This window comes from Ptychodera flava, chromosome 8 (assembly GCF_041260155.1).
Source record: "Ptychodera flava strain L36383 chromosome 8, AS_Pfla_20210202, whole genome shotgun sequence".
Classification (NCBI taxonomy): Eukaryota; Metazoa; Hemichordata; class Enteropneusta; family Ptychoderidae; genus Ptychodera; species Ptychodera flava.
The window spans coordinates 863,230-876,336 of NC_091935.1; the positions used below are offsets into that span (position 1 = coordinate 863,230).

At 35.6% G+C, this 13,107-nt stretch overlaps 1 protein-coding gene across 1 annotated transcript in view; it reads left to right on the forward strand.

The window, feature by feature from the left end:
* Nucleotides 1-1,226: 1,226 nt before the first annotated feature.
* LOC139138138 (fibroblast growth factor receptor 2-like) overlaps nt 1,227-13,107 on the forward strand; it is a 29,801-nt gene continuing 17,920 nt past the window's right edge. Inside the window, exons 1-7 of the mRNA XM_070706369.1 lie at nt 1,227-1,320; nt 8,794-9,057; nt 9,586-9,671; nt 10,019-10,132; nt 10,391-10,498; nt 10,870-10,971; nt 12,026-12,140. Of these exons, the coding sequence (XP_070562470.1) occupies nt 1,266-1,320; nt 8,794-9,057; nt 9,586-9,671; nt 10,019-10,132; nt 10,391-10,498; nt 10,870-10,971; nt 12,026-12,140 (844 nt within the window). The 5' untranslated portion in view covers nt 1,227-1,265. The remainder of the gene's footprint in view (nt 1,321-8,793; nt 9,058-9,585; nt 9,672-10,018; nt 10,133-10,390; nt 10,499-10,869; nt 10,972-12,025; nt 12,141-13,107) is intronic.

Here is a 13,107-nt window from a genome sequence, read left to right on the forward strand (position 1 = left end):
ACAATGACTCCAACAGTTTCTCATGGAGCTGAGATATGGCGTTTTCCCTGTTTTGGAGGTCATTTTGGCAGCCATTTTGGATTTGTATGCAAATTAAGAGTTGAACATGTTCGGCAGTGAAAGAAATGAATTGCTTGGCCCTGTTTACCTGGCAAATGACACCAAAATCACTTTGATAACATTTCATAGAGCTGAGAATACCATTTACATGTTTGGCGGCCATCTTGTCTGCCATCTTGAATATATTGAAGTCATCCGACAATCTTGAAGTCACACTGAGTGCTTCGGGTTTGACCAAAAATCAAGGCTTCGGCACCAGATTATTATCATTTTTAAAGAAGTACCGTTTCACCTTCTTATTTGTCTCAGCCGTATTCTTGTATTCTTATCCATTCACGTGTTTTTGAAGTTCCTATTTTATGACTCCTCAACTATTTAAATGCGTCCCTTCATAAGGTATGTACATTTTATATAGCACCCTTTGTTGTTTATTCTGTCTCAAGTCCTAAGTTTATAATTTAATACTTAACTTGAATTACTAAATACCATTATATGACTTCAAAAATGTCAATGTGACTTTAAAAGCGTCCTATTGTATAGTAGGTATTGCCAGGCTCGAGTTTAAGCTTGCTTTAATCTTCCTTCACTTTTAGCAGCGAGACACGTTTGAGGTCATGATAGTTTGACATCTTCACAAGGGTGTAGCACTTGATTCTGAAGGAGTCTATACATAATGGGTATAGAACAAATTTTATCGGTGGGAAGTGAAAGCTCTCTTTATGTTTTCAAGTGTTGTACGAATAAATGTGAAACATGCTACTCTTTGATTTTCAGGACCAGGAATGATTGCATATATGTTGGGGTGGGTCATTTTCTTATACTTGCGTGGATTATTAGGGGTTCATCGTGTTTTGCGCATTCCAGGTTTTCAATTTTTTAAATTCGGTGACAGTATAGAACATCGTTTACCGATTACGATAACGGGTTGACGAAGTTCAGTTTGCAGACAGTGTGATAGTCCACTGCCAATGACGGTCGAGTGAAATTTTGAAAATATGTTAGATTAATTAATTGAAATATGTCGTAGTAAAATGTGTACTCAAATATCGATCATGTCATAATCAGTGTGTTCTATCTATTTTTTAATCATGACGATATAAAGATAACTTCCTTATAGCTTGTAAATAAGCATATACGTAAAAAAAGACCCGGAAGAGGTCATCATTTCCCGGTTTGGGGACGAACGAACGACTTTGCTATTCAATATGGCAAAGGAGATCTTCGTAGCATTACTGGCGCTGTCCATTGGATTACCGACTGGTAGGTTAAATAGAGTTTATAAACTGATTGTTTTACCTCTTGTAACATCACAGACAGCAGCAGCGAAGCTCGCTTCCACTGTACTTGCTAAAGACGGGTTCCTCAACCAATCTGTTTGGTCTACATGTTTTCAAAGTACTTTATGTACAGTGTTAGCTTTCCTCAAGCCCGGAGAGACACTACTTAACACAAACTATAACTACATGTATATCATGTGTATGAGAAAGAACCATATTCCATGATTTTTCCCGAAAGATCCCTGGGCGGGGCGGAGACACTCGTGATATTCAAATTATTTCGCCATGTTCGGTTATACGGATAAAATCAACCATAATTATGTTTAACTTTCGAGACGCTAAGTGGAGAGAAACAAGTTTAATTACGTTCCACGTTACTCCGTAAGAAATTTGATATTGCAAATATCGTTGGTACTCGAAGCCATTGCATACTGCCGTTTAGGATTTCGACGAGGCTAACTTTTTCAATCTAAAAATGTATGAGCGGAAGGCATAGAGTGACCTTGTGACGAAGGGCAGCCAACAAAGCGGCTCGTAAAAAGGTATTCACAAGCATTTCTTTACTGGCGGGCGAGCTAGTTTATTTCGATTCAAAGATTGGAGAAAGAGATTCATTGATGTTTAAACAGCTTTAGCATTCCCGACCATATTATAATGTGTTCAAAACACGTTAAACATACGCAATCCGACAAATGGCTTAGTGTGGCAGAATATGATTGTTCAATCATTTTACCTCAGTCATCGGCGTTATGAATTATTGGTCTTGTTAATCGAGGCTTACCACTCGGATGTAAACAGTGTGTAGATGGTTCAGACCAGTCGAGACGGCGATCGACACAAGCGGTTAGTACATAGAAAACTTTTGATAATTTTCCTTGTAAGTTACGGCTCCAAAACTCAGGATTTGACCCAATAAAATTTACAGTACTTATTTGCCTCCAATTATTGGCTATATTGGTCAAATTTTAAGCTGACTTTGACATCTTTGATATGGAGAATTTTCTAAGCTCTGCAACGATTGGTAAACTGTTCTTTTTGGTCATTGGAACACGAATGAACACAACTTTTTCGATTATCGTGCATTTCCGTGACTCTTCTCAGGTAGGACAGAACGAGTATTATGAACGGCTGATGGGGACGGGGGCGGGTGCGGGGGTGGCGAAGAGAAAAGAAAATCATTAACTTTTATATATAGTTGTGACTGTGTCTGAAGATCGCAGGATGCATTGAACTTCTGAAACTGATATCATTACTCTGTAAATGAAGTAGTTTACACGTGTGTGTGTGTATATATATATATATATATATATATATATATATATATATATATATATATATATATATATATATATATATATATATATATATATATATATATATATATAATATATATATATATAAAAACAAAGCAGGTCAAGACGCACCTACTTAGGACACCAAGCTCTTCATTAATAAAATTTATTGCACCGACGTTTCGTGGGAGTAATCCCACTTTATCAAGGTTAAAACAATAAAAAAAGGCGAGCAGGAAACAGCCCCGCTTTCCTTCGAACCCAGAAGTCGAATGGTCAAAGTGTGGATATATTTTATATATATATATATATATATATATATATATATATATATATATATATATATATATATATATATATATATATATATATATATATATATATATATATATATATATATATATATATATATATATATATATATATATATATATATATATATATATATATATATATATATATATCGCCACATTCTCATTCCGTTTCGCTATTTGCCAGAATACGTCACGTGACGAGAAAATAGACACGTCTAATCCCGACTGAATGAACAAAAGTGACGTCAGAGGGTATTTTTTGAAACGTTTTTTCGTAGGCAAATAGTTTTAACCAAATTTGGAAAAGTATCCGGTCACGTGACTGTATACTGTCGTCTGCAGCTTTCAAACAATGGCGGATGACTAGAACGTGATGTGCGTCTGGGATGAACGCGCGACGAACCTCTTTCTAAAACAGATTTGCAAACATTCCAACTGCTTAGGAACTTCAATAGCTCATCGACGTAAAAAAAATCAAGCGCAACCAAGGATGTTGCCAGGTATGCCAGGAATATTTTGGAATGAAAGTGGTACCTCGCTCGTACAACTATAACTGCCGTGGAAATCGCCCAGTAAACTTGTCACAATGGACTGTTGCGGTGCAAAATATCAAAAAACACATTGAAAACTGTAACATAATACAACATGAGCGTGTAATGTGTATTTATGTATCGTTCAAAAGTTACACGAATGTACTTCACTAGAATGTGGTGATTCAGAGGGCAAGTGTGTACAGTATATTTGATTTTGAAATTTCACCAGAAAGTGTCATTTCACTATAGATTGTTATCTATAGCGAAAGCTATTGAACATTGTTTTCAATACAAACCAAACAATGTCTGGGCATTTAAGTGTCTTTGAAAACAGATATGGATGTACTTCACTAGAAAATGGTGATTAAGGAGGTATTTGTGTTCAAGAAATTTGATTTTGGAATTTTTTATTACATACCACCTTTTGACATTCAGTAATACAGTAATCACAAGCAAAAACTGTAAATGATCATCAGTCATTTAAAAACTGCTGTTTCATCGACAACCTTAAACAAGTGATTTGTGAAAAAATTGTTTTCTACAATGCTCGGAGTGATTTATCACTACGACTTGCATTGAATGAAACGTTTGAGGCCCCTAACGGTACTCTGGAATTTTCAAGGCCCCACTTCACACCCTGTTTTTGTGGCCCTCCTATTTTCTCTACCCCTCTGCCGTTCAAAATGATTGTTCCTGAAGTGGATGGTGATGAGGCTTGCTTATTATTTATGTTAAGTTTGAACGTTCAATTTCTTTTGTTTTGTAGTAATTTTGATTGTGTTTGTGACAGCGCGATCAGCCATTGGATCATCCATTCTATGGACACACAACAGATTTCTTGTACTTTACATAGACAACCTTTAGTTCTGCTTTTTGTCAATAACATCTGTATTATGTGCTCTCCTGTATCGTATGCACTCAAAGTTCACTTCGCTACGTACATTTGATCATGGATGTAACATTGCGGAGCGCCGATTGTTTCAAAATTATTTTAAATACTTGTGGAGAACCAGAAAAAATCGCTTGGGGCAAAAAAAAACGTAGGGGGTAGGCATCCTAGATAAAACGTCGCTAGGGGTATATAAAAAGGGAGAGGGTACTCAAAATTTGTGGAGAGGGTTGACAAAATAAAAACGGGTGTTGGTACGGCGCACCGATTGTTCAAAATATTAATTTAAATATTTGTAAGGGTCAAGAAAAAAATCGCTGGGGTTAAAAAAGAGGGTCATCCGAGATAAAAAATATCGCTAGGGGTAAATAAAAAGGGAGAGGTTACTGCGGTAGATAGCGAAAAAAATCGCCATGGTTAATAATAATAATAAAGGGGAGTTCATCCAGAAAAACATCTAGGGTATTGAAAAAACGAAGGGTAAAAAAGGAAAAATCGCTGGGGTAAAAAGACAGGAGGCGAGTACTATTATAGTGGTTGATCCTAATTAAAGAAAATCGTTTGTATCGTTTACAAAATGACGGGATGGGGGTTTAGCACTGGTGTAAAAAATGGATTGGGTAGATATTTGTGAGGATCAAGAAAAAAGTGAAGGGTGAGAGAATAGACTTTCAAAATTACTTTAAATATTTGTGGTGATTCGAGAAAAGGGATCGGGCAAATAAATTTGGGAAGATCAAGAAAAAACACTTTTGAGAGAAAATCGCAGGTTATCACCATTCATTTTTGGAAGGGGGTGTATCATGATGCAAAAGTTCAGTGGATTTATTAATGTCTGAAAAAAGAGATATAAAAGGATACTATGAAAAAAAACGAGCTTTGCATGTTGAAAATGTAGAGTACTTGTTTGGTGGGAAAACCAAGTTAAGGGTCGCTACCACACAAAATTTGCGGAGTGGGTGGACAGAATAAAAAAGGTTAGGGAGTCTTGTTATCCCGATTTTTCCGTGAGCATTTCACTAACTGCAAAAAAACAAGGGAGTGATCCTTTAGCTCTCTCATTATCTTTGGTCTGTTAAAAATGTGAAGGGGTGATCAGGTCACTCATTTTTTTCAATACCGAGTCGATGATGTACTTTATAATGACCAAAGAAAGTTGACAACAAGGTAATCAAACTCGAAACAGTTAAATTCCTCACAATTTCACGAGCACTATGTCATGCATTAAGAAAGATAGGGTAATCAATCGTTTGTATCCTGATGTTTCGTGTTTTATCTCCTTTCGATAGAACTGTAAGGCACCCCTTCGTTTTTTTTAAACCAAGCGATCCTCACAAATATTTAAATTAATTTTGAAACAATCGGCGCGCCGTACGATTCGTGATGTCGCCTTGCATCAAGAGGCAGGTAAATACAATCCATGGTCGTACCGGACATAACCTCTGTCTCGACTATATTCTGCTCGGTAGATATCGAAGACTACTTCGAAATCCACGACTAACGGATCAAGACAGATGTCGTTTGCTTTCAGAAGCTACAGATTCAAATAAATTAACTGTGTGCCACTTAGTTTTACAGGAAAGGGGAACGAAACAAGTCCAATTATTCATTTTCGAACATAGTCGAGGGAAAGAAAGGCAGGAAACTTCATCAACGTTGAAATCATTACCATGTTAGTTAACACGACATAACGTCGCAAATTGACTCGGGCTGAGATACTTCCGGGTTGCCAACAGTCGCCCTCAATCTGTGGATATGTCAGGTCAGTCGCGATATCAGCATTTGTAGAATGATTTACTCGCCCGGTTCAGAAAAACACCCGGTTTAGGAAACATTCAACGGGAACATACGTAACTTTTAACCCATATTACATATAACGTTAAGCGAATGTGTCTTTCCACATGTGCTGTTTCGAGACAAAGCTTGAACATATGAATACATTTAAAAACATCTCTACTGAGTACAAATTTCTTAAAATTGGCTGGTAGGTAAGCCACTTTTCATTCATTCACTAATAATTTTTGTTGAATTTTGGTCTTTAGGCTCTGCAATTTATGGTGACCAATAGTCGATTGATGTTCTGACTATCATCAAATCCTGTGAAATGTCACTTGATTAATGTTTTTATCACCGTTTTCGTAGATATTCCCCATTTTATTGCGTCTGCACTCGATTCATAAATGTCGTTCGCTCTAAAGCTAGTTATTAAAACAACCTAGAGGTCTTAACAGAATAATCTCGATTCGGAATGAAAATAGCAATAAACAAGCTTTTTGTCTCACTCATGAGGTGGACTTGAAAGTTTTGCTCTGCCTATAGTGAGACTTGAAATTTTTGGACTCCTTTTACTTTTTACATTTTCCGATTCTAAGGCTTTGGAGGTAATTCAACGAAATATGAATAACATCTTAATGTCATCCACTTGTTCTAATATTACTAATAATTAAACATAAGCTAGAACCATTTTGTCACATTTCATGACTTTTTCTCGAAAATATCTAAACATGTATGAATAAGCTTAATTTATCGTTGAAAATCAAAACTTGGGCCTAGTCACTAGGCAGAAGCTGCAACTGTTGATGATTTTTGCAATATTCCTCTGCAATATATTCCTTAAGCATGCCGAAACACACAAAATTCAGTTTGTCGGAGTGTTGAACAAATGCTAGCAGAACTTCGTAATATATGTTTTGTTTTTTTCTGCGCGCACATCCCTTATAAATATGCGGGCTTGTGATAGTTGGCGGGACTTGAAAAATTTTGTTAATGTAATTGGGAATTTGAAATTTTTTAAGGGTATTTAGGAGGGGATCTGAAAAAAATGTGATTTCAATCACGATTCCTCCAGCCCCTCCCCCAATCGTTATTTGTGAACGCAGCCTTAATTATTCGCGTGAGGGCACCATTGCTACTGCCATAGTGTTGCTTTTACAATAAAACCATTCGCTATTGTTGGATCAGCCATTTTATAGACACAAAAGATTCCTAGAAATTTACAGACAGCTTTTAGTTCTGCTTTTTGTCAATAACATCTGTATGTGCTGTCCTGTATAGTTTGCAGTCAAAGTTCATCTTGCTACGTACATGTCATCACGGATTACGCTTTTAGTTCTGCTTTTTGTCAATAACATCTGTATGTGCTCTCCTGTATAGTTTGCAGTCAAAGTTCATCTTGCTACGTACATGTCACCACGGATGTCGCCTCAATGACGTCACTCTGCGGCAAACATACACTCTCGCTGTCAATTCTGTGGTAGGCTTCAGGTCACCGTGGCATATATAGTCGGCCAGCTTGAAGCAGGTTGTCGGATGCTGCAAGCACTGTCTATGTCGCAAAATTATAGACGAAAAAAGAGAACTACCGATACCCAAACGTTTTTGTGTTAATTTGTGTGAGCGTAAATTGTGTTTGCTTCATCGTGATGAAATGAGTGATTCGTACTTGATCGACACGTCCATGTTTAGGTTTTCCGGGATAAGAAAGGATCCATGTTTAGGGATTTTTCCTGAAAAAGTGACCAATTCTGGCGGAGCATATATTCATAGATTTAAACCCAAAAATTAGGACCAAATTGTGAACACGGAATAAATACGTCAAATTCAGAATCGGGAAACCTGTGTGTGACAAATCGACAGAAGATGGAGATGATGTCGATGTTAGCACGGGTGCTGCATGAGACATAGGCGACGCAACCGAAATTGGTGACGATCGAAATGATATCGGGGAAGCGCTTCCTAGTAAGGTAAATCAACATCGACAGTGACTGCCCCCTAAAATGTCAAATCTGGCCCCTAATTTGATGAATAGGGCAGAAAGTGCCCATTCCAATGGAGCTCCTTTTCGAGATTAGGCGCATTATAATTATTATTATTATTATTATTATTATTATTATTATATTAATTATTATTATATGGAATATTTGGACATTGTTGTGCGACCTTGTGTACTGTAAATATGACAGAAACATGGTTACGGTCGAACCTCCAAACTATTAGAATCTGACATGCTTTGGACCGATAAGCTTCTTTTGTCTATTCCATACTGCTTGATTTCAATTGTACCCACTTTACCGAAGACGTTGAGAAATTCGATGATTGTTTGTGTGGAATTAACAAGTTTGGTTCTGAGTTCTCAAATTATTTCAATAAAAGAGGCCGACTACAATTTCTTATCCTATTTACTTATCCACCATTCCAATGCCTGGTCTCTTCTTCTCCATGAACCTTTGAATTTGAACTTAACTTCTTTTTGGACGACGCATGACTATCTTCAGGGTTTACTATTTCCAAATCATTAAAGTATGTGTGATATTCATGAACTTATTTTTTTATTTTACCCTTACGTGGCATTCTGTGAACGCTGCCTTGTCAATATAATGACGAAGTGATCAGCCTTCCAAACAATTTTAACTCTCCTACCATTAATAGAGTCTGAATGGACCAGATATTTCAACATCGATAATGCTGATGACGAAGGAGATAAAGAACTTGTCACTGAAGTACGCCAGATTTTCCCAAGGTTTATGTGCAGCAATCCAACAAGAATTGAGGTACTCACAGAGGGCGGCATTGCAGCTAAAGAAACTGGTGAAGTGTTCAGTGTTTATGACGTCAGCAGAGGATTCTACTGCAGGAATGAAGACCAATCAGATGGCGTCTGCGAGAATTACAAAGTCAGATTCTGCTGTCCAGGTAGCCAGCACGTAAAATCTTAAATTACCACAGTAGAATATTCAGAGGTTGCTATCGTTAGATCGGTATATTTCTGTCCAAACTATGAAGCAAACCAGAGCCAGAATGAGCTTATTCATATTATTTATGGCATTGTAAAATTCTTCAAAGGTATCAAGTAGCCAAAGTCAGAGAGCTGAAATGTTCTGACTGAAAAAAAAAACAGTATCTATTTTATCACTTCTAACGTATGCGTATCATACAAATATTGTAAATTTATATCAATCAAACACTTTAAATGACTTTTAAATGACTTCATAAGGAGCCCTGTGCTCTAACAGAGAGTAGACATGTAATTGCCGAAGATGTGCCTATTTATACTATTGAAAATACTGTATTATTATCATACATATGTTTTTGCAAATATACATATTTCTTTATCTGCTTATTTTACTAATTTGATATAGTTCTGGCAAAACGATCGTTTTCATAATATCGAAAAGTGCATATGAATGGAGATAATGCCTGCAATCTATAATTTGTGTACAGGTGGCCAGGGAGCAGAATGGTGCCTCACAAATGAAGAATTAAAACAAAATTCTGTAAAGGCGAATTTTTCAGTTAATATCGCAGAGGTGAGTCAACTAAAATGTTATTTTTCTTTATGTAATTAGTTTAATTGCTGCATCAACAAGATTGCATGGTGAAAGATATCTTTTGATGGAATCGTTACAGTAATAACACATCTAATCTTTCATTTATCATCTGCCGTAGGATTAATGACATTTTTAAAGAGCCGTAAATAACTTATACAGTTTGCAGAGGAACTTCATTTTGATAATGAGAGTGACCAATATTTTTATTGGTTTGTCATAGCAATACTTACTGTTCTACGCTTAGAGACTTACATTCTTGTTTTATTGTCTCTCCTGAAGGCATTTATTTCATTAATCTCTGACGGCATTTTCTTCTTGGATTTCAGAATGTCAAACTCGGTAGTGACATATGGAAGTTACCCTTTCATGATATCGCAACAACAAGTGCAGAGTTTAATGAGAGTAACGTTATATCAGTTGAAATAGTCGATGGAAATAAGGTACGTTATGTTCTTTGGTATTTAAACATAATGCTTATAACATTTTCATCGTAAGGATGAAATGTGAGTGCAAGCGACCTTAATGATCCGTAAATGTTTGTGTGCTTCGAAAATGAAGCGAACTGCAAAATGTTATTTTTCTGAGTGTTTCAACTACGACTCACAGAATTACAACAACTTTATTTACTTATAAAAAGAAGGAGTTTTTTACGTTCTTTTATACTACAGAATGTCAATGCGACATTTTCATTTTCTCAGGTCAACCGTTTTTCTATTAGTAAGAATAACTCTTCTGTCATCTTGTATGGTTTTCTTGATGTAACTATTTCATCATATTACGGACTACTTATCTACCTGACGTCAGAGGTAAGGCTATCTTTCAAAAAAGGCAAACGTAAGTCAACTGTCCATACTTCTCTGATTTCAAAATTTGTTTGTCTTTCAAAAGTGTAATTTGGTCAGAAAAGGGCTTACATTGATTTATAGCGATACATTCACAAATTATTTTCCGCCTAAAATACCATATAATATAGCAAAAAATGTTCGTTATTATTGACAGATGATTTACTATCAAGTTGCTTTCATAAATCATCACTGCCAAAATTTAACGTGCGTAAAATTATACTTAACAATAAATACACAATGGACTTTGGTGTCACTATGCATAATTTTTACGCTATACCAAGACATCATCTTTTTACTGCAAAGTTTTCGTTGTGTTTGTGTTAAATGTTCAGAAAGGAACTGTATTGGCTGTTAGAATAAACATAAACGTGATCGATGATCCTGATTGGCCACCAGTGTATAATACAACGTGTGAAACCATTACTACTACCAATGTAAGTATGTCATGACGAAGTGCTGACATCGCTCCAAGCGTGAGATAAATAATGATTGAATTGCTCACAGTAGTTGATAATTTGTCAAACAAGTGTGAATCTATAATGATCAGTGCACCATGAACTGTTTCTAGTATCAATGACAGTGTTGACATTGTAGTGACATGAAGGATACGTAAAAGTTGATATAGATCTGTTGTCGTAACCAGCACAACGGTGTATAATTTAGAGATTTACAAGTAAGCCCTCAATAAAATTCTTCCCTGAACGTGTGACATTGTGTTGTTTCAGGCACAAGACATACTTCTTCGAATTTCGTCTTCTACATTTAATGCTTTGGTCGTAATGTTTGATTGATTAGATTTGTCTCGAGCTCTCCATGGAAAACAAGTGTTTTTCATCGTCGTATTATATATTTCTGTCTTTAATGTCAACTTGAAGTTTAGTCTAATCATTAGGACATACCTTGTCATACAATGTTCTAAGTTTATGTTTTCTTTGGTATAAAATATTGTCTTTAATGTTGAGTTTGTGATTATTGTTGCCTATTGGACAGTAATGGCTAAAGTAAAACGGAAATATTTTTATTGCATATTTGTATTCTGAACGACCAAGAACAGTCAGGTGTTATTATTGTCTCATATACTTTTAAATGAATATAATATGATCAGTGCTTGCACGAACCCCGACGTTCCCCTGTTATGAATTTAGGAAGTTTCAAACACTATTCTTGAGAAGTGGAGAATTTTCGAATTTCGAATTTTGCTACACTTTGCAGAAACCTCAGATTACCAGCTTTTGCAGTGTGCAATTTTTGAAATAATGACAATCTAAAGGTATATTGAAGAATGCAAAGCAAAATAAGGATGAAAAATGTTTAAGCTTTCGATTCTTGTGAAGCTAAACATTTCTATCATTCCTAATGCCTGTTAAAGGCAGCATAATAGGTTTTTCATTATTTGACCGCTAAACTATCAGCATGTATAATCACAATGGAGAGAATGGGGTAAAACTACTGTCCTGTCCCTTACCATAAACTTAATTCTTTCTCCAGAACATAGGCAAACTTCATAATTCTCCCATTGATATAACATATCGTGGACGTTCTGTTTTGAATGATATTCCACTCTTTGGAGTTCCACCCTATTTTGTGTTTAACAATTCCAAATGTAAGTATTTTATCACTTATTATATCAATATATCATTTGTCAGCATTGATAATGTGCAGCTTTTCTGATGTGCAAAGATTACGTCGCTCGCTTACGTTAGAGTACTTAAATGCTTCGTCAATAATGGACCACGAAATGACAAAAAACTTGGTCCTTATTTTGTACGTTCCATAAAACTTTGACAACTCTGTACAGTGTTTTTATTTCTCATTACGGAACGAATGCATGAGGTTATTAAAGCGCGTGTCGCAGGTGTTATCATTGAGGCTGATGTAAACCTTCTCTGTTTTATCGTCCATTGACGTTTTGGCTTTGTAAACCACGCCTTTGACTTCACAGATACCATTCAAGGGACATGCAGACCCGGCAATTGCAATCAGCTGGTTGATCCTTAAATTGATCTGTGGTGATTACCCTCTTATTATGCGATTTGATTATACTTGCCATATTCGTCATGCAGCTGTAACTATCTTTAATTGTATTTCCTATTGAAGATCTTGTGAAGTTTTGACCCCTTCGGAAAATGTTTGTAAACAAACGTAGAAACTTCTTGCCTATATTTGTTTCCACGTTATCGCAATAAGGGGGTTCAACAACGTGATTTTAAGTTTCCCGTGTGTTATATATATATATATATATATATATATATATATATATATATATATATATATATATATATATATATATATATATATATATATATATATATATATATATATATATATATATATATATATATATATATTTGTTTTGGTTGCGACATTTCGAAACCTGAAAACCGAGCAAACGTATTTGAATGTAAAGTCCAACCAAATTATGTTTGCTCAGTTCTGTGTTGTTTGTGTATGGACTTTAGAAATTCTGTTTGGACTTCAAATGGCTTAAATATGTCATACACCGTCAAATAGCAAATCATCAAACAATGTAAACAATATTCAAACGTTACTAAATGATATAAAAAGTGCTT